Genomic DNA, 11,286 nt, shown 5'->3' with positions numbered 1-11,286 from the left:
CTGCTGCAACTGAGTTGGAAAATTGGCGGCGGCCGAGGCAAAAAACATAATTAGTCATTTTGTAAATGTTATTAATGCATGCTTTAAGCAACTGTCGCTGCTGGAATGACAGAAAGATCTCGCAGTGTTAGAGTGTACCTTGTATACTCTCAACTTTAATTTAATTACCACCGATCAGGCCAACCAGAATTACTGCAATCATTGTAAGTATGATATTAAAGTTTCGCTCTCCTAGCCATGCATGATAGACTTTATTATAGCTGATATCACAGACTGCAGTACTCTTGCATGAACATCATATTACCCTTTGAACTTTCTGATTCCAACTGCTCCCTGATGAATGGAAAAAGGCCCAAATACAATGGCGCCCTCTTGGGTTTCATGAAACTGTAATTAAAATACGACTCCCCGTAGCAAGATACCTTTGTCATGAAATACATGCAAATTTGGATAACCTTTAAGTCTATTACAAGGCTTTGGAAAATTACATTTTAAAGATGTTACAAAAGCTCATGTGCGCCTGCTAGTGGAAAAGATGCTTTACAATATGCCGGCGATGCTACCAGGCTGCTCATACCTGCGAAAGTTAACCCCTTCCTAGTTGCTTTCTTCAGACAATTTCCCACACATAAGACCAGGCCTGATGCGTTTACAGGAAAATCAAGACAATTAACTTTCGGGTTTTTAAAAAATAATTCCGTTTACAGAAATGTAAATAAGAAATGAAAAGACACCTACACATTAATAACCAATGACAAAACTGTACAAAGAAAACAAAACAAAGCCACCTGGAGTGTATATCTCGTTTTCACTTTATAAACATATTAAGGCAAACCATTGTCTATCTCCATCACACTAACGTCAGTGTTCAACTGATAAACATTGTCTATCAATAACATGTTTACAAAACTGATTACAGAAAAGAGCTTAATGTTTAGCTTAATTGCAGGTTTGCAGTGTTGTCACTTGTACTGAACCGATGTCTATATTTTCATTCAGAAGTTTACAAAAATGACAGATTTCAACCTATACTAACGTAAAGCTCACACTACAAAGTGCCACAATCATCCATGACAGGGGGCATACTTTACCCAGCATAAATCTAATAACTATGTAAGTAAATGAGTAATCCAAATATTACGAAAAATATTACTATGCCTTATATCTATGAAACAGTCTGAATTGAATCGAATTTCTTCCATTTTTCCTGATTAAAAGAATTTTTAACCCATTGGCATTACGCTTTCTCAAAAGATGAAGCATGTTGATTTTTAGGGTTACTTCTATAGACTTATGGATAAGTCAAAATTGAAACGACAGTCAACAAATTTTTTAAGGATGTTGTTTTTTGAAATCTCAAGCTGTGGTCAATTAATGTTAATATATAGGTCTAGTTTTGTTAATTTGGTATTTCGTCCCAGGATTCAGGCACAGTACAGTCTGCTTCATGCAACCATCGCTGATGTGCAGATAGGCTGGATTGCCGCCATTTCATTGCGGTACGCACGTGGACGGTATGGATTGTCTTATTCCTGGAGAGGGATGGGTGAAGAAAAGAGTACGAACATGCTAAGAGTTACTTTCTCTTGCCTTTTGAAGAAAGAAAGCTCTTTGATTCTTAGTATCTCGTCCTTGTTTAAACTCGAAAAACACTGATTATCATACGAGGGATGAGTCTCTCGTACAAGTTTTGGTTTTAAAAATGCATTGCGTTTTTTTTTTTACTAATTTACTTTCCCGTTTACTGGTAATTTTATAAAATCTTAATATTGTAGTATTTTATTAACGGTCATTCATTTTAGTGTAGCTTTTAAAGTTGATTTTCTTTATGTAGTATGACGGGGCCTTAAGGAAGACTACCGTTTTGGTGAATAAGCTGCCCTGGATAAACATGACTAATAATGATAATACTAAGTTAGTTTGTCAGCGTTAGTGGTTTATTTGAAAAAATCTGAACGAACTTGTACCAAAGCCCCCACCATTATTTGCTGACCCCCCTCACACGATCCAGTCTCCGTTCTATATGCAACTTCGTTCCTCAATCTTGTACCAATAAAAAGCCGGCCGGATGAAGACAGTTAATTGCACACTTACCTTGACTGTGATAGTGAACGAGCAAAGGGTTTTCCGTTTGTTGCCACAACGGTCGGTTGCAGAGTACTTAATATGGTAAGGGGAATCGGAGACAGTGAAGTAGCCACCATTACGCTGACAGGTGTCTTCTCTATCGATACTGTGAAAAAGAAACAGATATTTTAATAAGACAAACTCTTGGTGTTCATGAAATACGAAATGTTCAGACCAATGCGAAATATTCACACCAATTAATCTCCCATTTTCAGTCTTGACATCTTTCAAAAATTATGGATGCCTTTCCTCCAATAAGTTACTTCACTTTCTGAAAAAGAGTATGGATGTTTTTCTTCCGAACAAGTTACTTCCTATTCTCAGCGCCTCAAAACGTTTTACGTCAAACTTCACATGCAAGATATCAGTAACTTTCAAATTAACATCATGTTGTTGATAATTTAATTTTCACTGTTAGCAACAATCGGAATAAATCTAATGCGCGAAACTAAAAACATAATTCCAAAGATGTACAAATGCAATGTGAAATAAAAAAAATGTTCATACAAAACAGAAAATAAGTCTTTCTGCATGATGGTAATCGGTACTGTTCATCGATGCTTAAAAATTCATCAGTAGAGAGCGCAGTGAAAATCTAATCTTCTGTCACGATTTAGAAACCTGCAGGAAAATCTACGAAATGCCGCCCCTTCTAATCCAGACAGGAAACTTTATTTTTTTTTTACTTTTTTGTTTTTGGAAGAAAAAATTTGTTTCCTACCTGACTGGACGGCATGCGTCATCTGCTTCCGGTTCAGTCCATTGAACATTCTTGCCCGTCTGTGATCGATCCACGCGCACAGTCATAGAGGATCGACAAGTGCCATCCTTCAGTGTCGGTGGGTCTACATTTGGGTACGGTGTCAAAAAGGTAAAGACAAGGATTAATTCAGTAACAAGCCACGGGGGGGGGGATTATTTTGCATTACTAAATTCACGCATGTCCGTCTAACTTAGAGAAAGCTAGGTACTTCAAGTTTAAGAGAAATGCCATTGCTGCTGATTCTCAAAGGAAAACCCTGGATGGGATCATGAAATTAAATATACTCGAATTCACATTACATGAAAACAAACATGTTTTTTCTAATGATATCTGAAAACAACAGGACATTTCTTTGTGGTTTAATTTTATTTTGTTTTTTAATTGCAATCTTCTATTAGTTCAACAAAAAGTCTACGCTGTTTCGTATACACCAAAGGGTGCGGCAGATGCATTTTAATTAAGCATCAGCCACAAATAATTTTTCAGTTCGGTAAGACTCCTACACGAATTGTACACCCAAAATGTAGCCCTATGCAAACATTTTAATCATAGACTGTGCATTGGCTGAACTTTTGAAAAATACGGTATTCTGGCAATCTTCGGGAAAATGTGCAAGACCGTCTTTGGATTCATAAAAAAAAACCAAAAATCAAAATACAAGACAGAATAACTTCAGAGGGAGTTACCACTGATTTTTGTGAACCAAGTACGATTCTAGCTTTTTTCTCCCCCCCCCCGTCGTCTCTCCCTCTCTTTTGCCTTGTTTGTTTGTTAGTTGAGAAAACGTCTGAACCGACGCCACGCAGAGCAGAGGTATCATGATGGAGGCAAAACAGTATCAGAATTAAGCTGATCCCACTGGACAGGGAAAGACAGAAGATGGGAGGAAGCCGAATCTGAGCAAAGTTCATTGGACTCTGTTTCAAAACTTCTACAGGTGCTTCTTCATCATCTACTTACCGTGATCGAACAAGCATCCATCTGAAACAGTTTCGAAAAAAAAGAAATATAATTATGCGCAGTAATTTCTATGGCAACCACTCAGAACTTGAATAACAAAAAGATGACACCCCCTGCAAGCTTTATATGTGTGACTTAATCACACAACGAAACAATGTTAAACAGAAAAAATGCACCGCAACGATATTGGAAGAAAAAAGTCGAAGGGGCGGATTTCGCCCCGGCTGTTTTAGGGTTAAAATGCTCTTTTTTCTCTTTTATTAAGTTTCTGCTTTGACCTAAAGGCTACTACAAAATAGTTCGGTAAAATTTTTTCACGAGTACACCGAGTTGTGATAATTGTCAAGCATTTTAAATTTTCGGAAGTGAGAGGTCAATTTTTGACACGATATTTCTCATTCAGGTCTGGTAATTTTTCAGTTTCTACAACTTGTCTTTATATTCTATAAAGGTCTTTTCTGCGGTGACAGTTGAAGAGATAAACGAAAGAAAATTAATTACAAGTTCTAAATTTACAAATGATTTTTCAAGACAGCCATGATGACAAAGAGAATGACTACAAACGACATTTATTTTCGCCGGTCGACAACGATGTAAAGACGTTTTCAGTCAAATGACAGATGCATCTGTGAAAGAGCAAACCAACCTGATTTTGGGAGTGAAAGAAGAAACATGCACAGGGCGACGCAGACGGACAGACTTGTCTTGGTCTCCATCTTGAAGTCTAGTTGTGAAGTCACCTCGCTCCGCTCTCTTCTTTATAAGCACCCGTCGACTCCGCCCAGTAGTCACGTGTGCTCTTCTCGCATACGATTTAGGGAGTACATTGGGAACGGATGGAACAGTGAAATCATTGCCTTTGTAAAAAAAATTCAGCTCTGATTTTTATTGTGTTACGCCGACCACCGCTGTTAAAACCCGCTCGGTGATTGGACACTGAAAGTATGCCGTAATGGGAGCCGCAACCAATCAAAGAAGAGTGAGTCCTAGCCTAGATCAATAGCAATTATATTGTGCATGTGTAAGCTTCTTGGAACATGTAACTCAAAATAGTGCAGGGGAAAAGTCAAATCAAAACGGTGAGCATCATGCTACATTTAGCGCTAGGCAGTCGATGAGAACGATCATCATTCATTGTCAGAAGAAACCATTCATGGCTTAACAACTGGCTTTTCCATTCATCACAACGCGCTGCCACAAAACCATAATAATACATTGGAAGGTGTCCCTAAGTTCCGTGAAACCTTGCCTCTCACATGCAGGCACTAACAAAGTTTGTGAAGGAAACGCAAAATTTGCAAAGCATTGTGGGTAGTGTAATGCCAAATCAGTTTACTTCAATGGGAACAGAAAATAAGGATCACTTGTCATGCACACACATTAAACGACAAACAAACCAACAAGCAACACACAGAACAAAACCAAAACAAAACTAGCAAACATTCAGAGCTGTAAAAAATTGGGTTATTTATCCATGGAATTACAGAGCTTAATCCAGCTGCTCGCGTAACCAGGTATTTTCAAGTTGCAAATCAACAATTGAAGTGCCATATATATAACAGGTTTTGCCCTTACCCAACGTATATCAATAAGCACTGTATGCTCAGTGCTTATTGATATACGTTGGGTAAGTGCCATAGACAACAATAATAGATAAAAAGAAAACAGCTACAACTATTTCATGGCCTTTCAGGCATTTTTATATTAAAGCCAGATTCACTATTTCAAAATTATAGTTTCTGTCCATGGGGGTGCTCAGATGACTATGGGGAGAAACTTCTGAAAAAGATGATCGCCCGTAAAAGAAGCCTTGAAGACTATAGCCAATATTTCGCATCACCTTAATGCAATACACTTCGCATCGGGAACTACGCTGACTCCTCCAATATTGTCAGATTTCCGTGTTATGTTCTTGGCCAACCAACTTTATGATAACACTTTAGCTTCAGGAGCTATCAACAAGGGTGGACGTTTGGTAGGTGGGCCGACCGGATGCAAGGGTAAATCCAGGGCCTTCGACTTGGAAAGTCCCCCGATCTCTAGGTTGTTGAAATTACTCTTGTCACACAAAAGGCTTATGCTCACTGAGATTATGCCCCCTTTGAACACCAGACATTGTGGATGAGGACAAGTTGGAAATGTTTCAATGGTGTTATGGAAACACTTTACATTTGTACATTTCTTTCTGAATGTTTTCTCCCCCCTTTTGTATTCAAAATAGTAGAGGATTTGGGGAGATAATTGGAATTTCCCTCGCTTCCCCAACTTCAGAGAATTAACAAAAGCTACATTGTTGAGGAGACATTCGCCCCTGAACTTGCACTGTTGTCCTTCTTGTTGAAATGAATGCACACTGACTAAATACAATTTTCAATGTGCTGTTTTTGTACATAGAGCACCATGGCCCTATCTTGCCGGTTCTTAATTTCTTTTGAGAGAAAAAAATCAAAGCGACAGACATTTTTTTTCATTTCTCAGGCACGGCCTCTGTTTTTGTTATAATCATAACTGAATGTAGCTCTTTTAGTTAGTACTTACTTATATGTAACATATGTATTTCTTATTGTATTCTGGATCATGATCATTTGCCAAAGTGAATATCGATTCTGAAGTTGAGTAGCAACAAAATCTAAAAACAAGACCAACTGTACTGCTTTTCAGGTAATCAATATTTTTTTGTGAAACTCTCAGCAATTTATTCCCTACTTTATGGATGCTTCTGCATTGCTTCCCGACTGGGCATCGGTGTAGTATTTGCTGTCTCTGAGTTTTACGGCCTAATTATGACATGTACTCTTGTTTAAACCTAAACCTAGGCGATATTGTGTGTTGAGGGACATCTTGAAATCAGCATAAAGATACCTTGAAATCGATCTCTCCAGAATACTGTTTTAAGATGTTTGTTAATTATTTTGAGACCATATATCCTAAATGATCGGTGAGATGTCTCGAAATGGACTTCGAGAAATCTCGAAATATTTCATTATTGCTGCCCTGAAGCCCGCAATTAGGAGTCTCGCGTCAGGGTTGCCAAAGAGCGTTTCGTGACTTTTCAGTTGCAGGGTTCCAATAAAATTCACTGCCATAAACAAAATTAGGCTGTTTTGCCCGTCGACTCCGCCCAGTAGTCACGTGTGCTCTTCTCGCATACGATTTAGGGAGCACATTGGGAACGGATGGAACAGTGAAATCCTTGCCTTTGTAAAGAAATTCAGCACTGATTTTTATTCGTGTTACGCCGACTACCGCTGTTAAAACCCGCTCGGTGATTGGACACTGAAAGTATGCCGTAATGGGAGCCGCAACCAATCAAAGAAGAGTGAGTCCTAGCCCAGATCAATAGCAATCATATTGTGCATGTGTAAGCTTCTTGGAACATGTAACTCATAATAGTGCAGGGGAAAAGTCAAATCAAAACGGTGAGCGTCATGCTACATTTAGCGTTCCGTGAAACCTTGCCTCTCACATGCAGGCACTAACAAAGTTTGTGAAGGAAACGCAAAATTTGCAAAGCATTGTGGGTAGTGTAATGCCAAATCAGTTTACTTCAATGGGAACAGAAAATAAGGATCACTTGTCATGCACACACATTAAACGACAAACAAACCAACAAGCAACACACAGAACAAAACCAAAACAAAACTAGCAAACATTCAGAGCTGTAAAAAATTGGGTTATTTATCCATGGAATTACAGAGCTTAATCCAGCTGCTCGCGTAACCAGGTATTTTCAAGTTGCAAATCAACAATTGAAGTACCAAAGACAACAATAATAGATAACAAGAAAACAGCTACAACTATTTGGATGACTATGGCGAGAAACTTCTGACAAAGATGATCGCCCGTAAAAGAAGCCTTGAAGACTATAGGCCTAGCCAATATCTCGCATCACCTTATTGCAATACACTTCGCACCGGGAACTACGCTGACTCCTCCAATATTGTAAGATTTCCGTGTTATGTTCTTGGCTAACCAACTTTATGATAACACTTTAGCTTCAGGAGCTATCAACAAGGGTGGACGTTTGGTAGGTGGGCCGACCGGATGCAAGGGTAAATCCAGGGCCTTCGACTTGGAAAGTCCCCCGATCTCTAGGTTGTTGAAATTACTCTTGTCACACAAAAGGCTTATGCTCACTGAGATTATGCCCCCTTTGAACACCAGACATTGTGGATGAGGACAAGTTGGAAATGTTTCAATGGTGTTATGGAAACACTTTACATTTGTACATTTCTTTCTGAATGTTTTCTCCCCCCTTTTGTATTCAAAATAGTAGAGGATTTGGGGAGATAATTGGAATTTCCCTCGCTTCCCCAACTTCAGAGAATTAACAAAAGCTACATTGTTGAGGAGACATTCGCCCCTGAACTTGCACTGTTGTCCTTCTTGTTGAAATGAATGCACACTGACTAAATACAATTTTCAATGTGCTGTTTTTGTACACAGAGCACCATGGCCCTATCTTGCCGGTTCTTAATTTCTTTTGAGAGAAAAAAATCAAAGCGACAGACATTTTTTTCATTTCTCAGGCACGGCTTCTGTTTTTGTTATAATCATAACTGAATGTAGCTCTTTTAGTTAGTACTTACTTATATGTAACATATGTATTTCTTATTGTATTCTGGATCATGATCATTTGCCAAAGTGAATATCGATTCTGAAGTTGAGTAGCAACAAAATCTAAAAACAAGACCAACTGTACTGCTTTTCAGGTAATCAATATTTTTTTGTAAAACTCTCAGCAATTTATTCCCTTCTTTATGGATGCTTCTGCATTGCTTCCCGACTGGGCATCGGTGTAGTATTTGCTGTCTCTGAGTTTTACGGCCTAATTATGACATGTACTCTTGTTTAAACCTAAACCTAGGCGATATTGTGTGTTGAGGGACATCTTGAAATCAGCATAAAGATACCTTGAAATCGATCTCTCCAGAATACTGTTTTAAGATGTTTGTTAGTTATTTTGAGACCATATATCCTAAATGATCGGTGAGATGTCTCGAAGTGGACTTCGAGAAATCTCGAAATATTTCATTATTGCTGCCCTGAAGCCCGCAATTAGGAGTCTCGCGTCAGGGTTGCCAAAGAGCGTTTCGTGACTTTTCAGTTGCAGGGTTCCAATAAAATTCACTGCCATAAACAAAATTAGGCTGTTTTGCCCGTCGACTCCGCCCAGTAGTCACGTGTACTCTTCTCGCATACGATTTAGGGAGCACATTGGGAACGGATGGAACAGTGAAATCCTTGCCTTTGTAAAGAAATTCAGCACTGATTTTTATTCGTGTTACGCCGACTACCGCTGTTAAAACCCGCTCGGTGATTGGACACTGAAAGTATGCCGTACGGGGAGCCGCAACCAATCAAAGAAGAGTGAGTCCTAGCCCAGATCAATAGCAATTATATTGTGCATGTGTAAGCTTCTTGGAACATGTAACTCATAATAGTGCAGGGGAAAAGTCAAATCAAAACGGTGAGCGTCATGCTACATTTAGCGTTCCGTGAAACCTTGCCTCTCACATGCAGGCACTAACAAAGTTTGTGAAGGAAACGCAAAATTTGCAAAGCATTGTGGGTAGTGTAATGCCAAATCAGTTTACTTCAATGGGAACAGAAAATAAGGATCACTTGTCATGCACACACATTAAACGACAAACAAACCAACAAGCAACACACAGAACAAAACCAAAACAAAACTAGCAAACATTCAGAGCTTTAAAAAATTGGGTTATTTATCCATGGAATTACAGAGCTTAATCCAGCTGCTCGCGTAACCAGGTATTTTCAAGTTGCAAATCAACAATTGAAGTACCAAAGACAACAATAATAGATAACAAGAAAACAGCTACAACTATTTGGATGACTATGGCGAGAAACTTCTGACAAAGATGATCGCCCTTAAAAGAAGCCTTGAAGACTATAGGCCTAGCCAATATCTCGCATCACCTTATTGCAATACACTTCGCACCGGGAACTACGCTGACTCCTCCAATATTGTAAGATTTCCGTGTTATGTTCTTGGCTAACCAACTTTATGATAACACTTTAGCTTCAGGAGCTATCAACAAGGGTGGACGTTTGGTAGGTGGGCCGACCGGATGCAAGGGTAAATCCAGGGCCTTCGACTTGGAAAGTCCCCCGATCTCTAGGTTGTTGAAATTACTCTTGTCACACAAAAGGCTTATGCTCACTGAGATTATGCCCCCTTTGAACACCAGACATTGTGGATGAGGACAAGTTGGAAATGTTTCAATGGTGTTATGGAAACACTTTACATTTGTACATTTCTTTCTGAATGTTTTCTCCCCCCTTTTGTATTCAAAATAGTAGAGGATTTGGGGAGATAATTGGAATTTCCCTCGCTTCCCCAACTTCAGAGAATTAACAAAAGCTACATTGTTGAGGAGACATTCGCCCCTGAACTTGCACTGTTGTCCTTCTTGTTGAAATGAATGCACACTGACTAAATACAATTTTCAATGTGCTGTTTTTGTACACAGAGCACCATGGCCCTATCTTGCCGGTTCTTAATTTCTTTTGAGAGAAAAAAATCAAAGCGACAGACATTTTTTTTCATTTCTCAGGCACGGCTTCTGTTTTTGTTATAATCATAACTGAATGTAGCTCTTTTAGTTAGTACTTACTTATATGTAACATATGTATTTCTTATTGTATTCTGGATCATGATCATTTGCCAAAGTGAATATTGATTCTGAAGTTGAGTAGCAACAAAATCTAAAAAGAATACCAACTGTACTGCTTTTCAGGTAATCAATATTTTTTTGTAAAACTCTCAGCAATTTATTCCCTACTTTATGGATGCTTCTGCATTGCTTCCCGACTGGGCATCGGTGTAGTATTTGCTGTCTCTGAGTTTTACGGCCTAATTATGACATGTACTCTTGTTTAAACCTAAACCTAGGCGATATTGTGTGTTGAGGGACATCTTGAAATCAGCATAAAGATACCTTGAAATCGATCTCTCCAGAATACTGTTTTAAGATGTTTGTTAATTATTTTGAGACCATATATCCTAAATGATCGGTGAGATGTCTCGAAATGGACTTCGAGAAATCTCGAAATATTTCATTATTGCTGCCCTGAAGCCCGCAATTAGGAGTCTCGCGTCAGGGTTGCCAAAGAGCGTTTCGTGACGTTCGTGCGAGGTCAAAATACAAACAGGAAATTCCCTAGCCCCTCCCGGTGACAAAAACATGTCCAACACAGTACAGTCTGTGCACCGGAAGAATGAAGTTTGCAAAGAATGAATAAACTCAGGCAAGAGAAACATTGTCTCGTGAATAAAGCAGACCAACGGAGTTGAGTGAGAAAAGTCCCGGCAATGAGATTGCGCAATCAAGTATAATCAAATGGGCTTGAAGCACAAAAATTAATACATGAAACATGTATTTAAGCTTTTAATCTTTAAAATTATTTAA

The 11,286-nt window shown here is 38.8% G+C and overlaps 1 protein-coding gene across 1 annotated transcript; it reads right to left on the bottom strand.

Annotated features, from left to right (window-relative positions):
• Nucleotides 1-215: 215 nt before the first annotated feature.
• LOC110975892 (uncharacterized) lies at nt 216-4,653 on the bottom strand. The gene is made up of 5 exons (XM_022228756.2): nt 4,497-4,653; nt 3,851-3,871; nt 2,849-2,972; nt 2,095-2,233; nt 216-1,532 (listed from the first exon to the last, which is right to left on the bottom strand). Exons 1-5 carry the CDS (start codon nt 4,564-4,566, stop codon nt 1,527-1,529), a joined length of 360 nt encoding a protein of 119 aa, XP_022084448.1. The 5' UTR covers nt 4,567-4,653; the 3' UTR covers nt 216-1,526.
• Nucleotides 4,654-11,286: the final 6,633 nt, after the last annotated feature.

The sequence above is a fragment of the Acanthaster planci genome, linkage group LG02, assembly GCF_054643075.1.
Source record: "Acanthaster planci isolate LZ-2023a linkage group LG02, COTS_SCS, whole genome shotgun sequence".
Lineage (NCBI taxonomy): Eukaryota > Metazoa > Echinodermata > Asteroidea > Valvatida > Acanthasteridae > Acanthaster > Acanthaster planci.
Note: the sequence above shows the minus strand (reverse complement) of the source record. Positions and strands in the feature narration are given on the sequence as shown.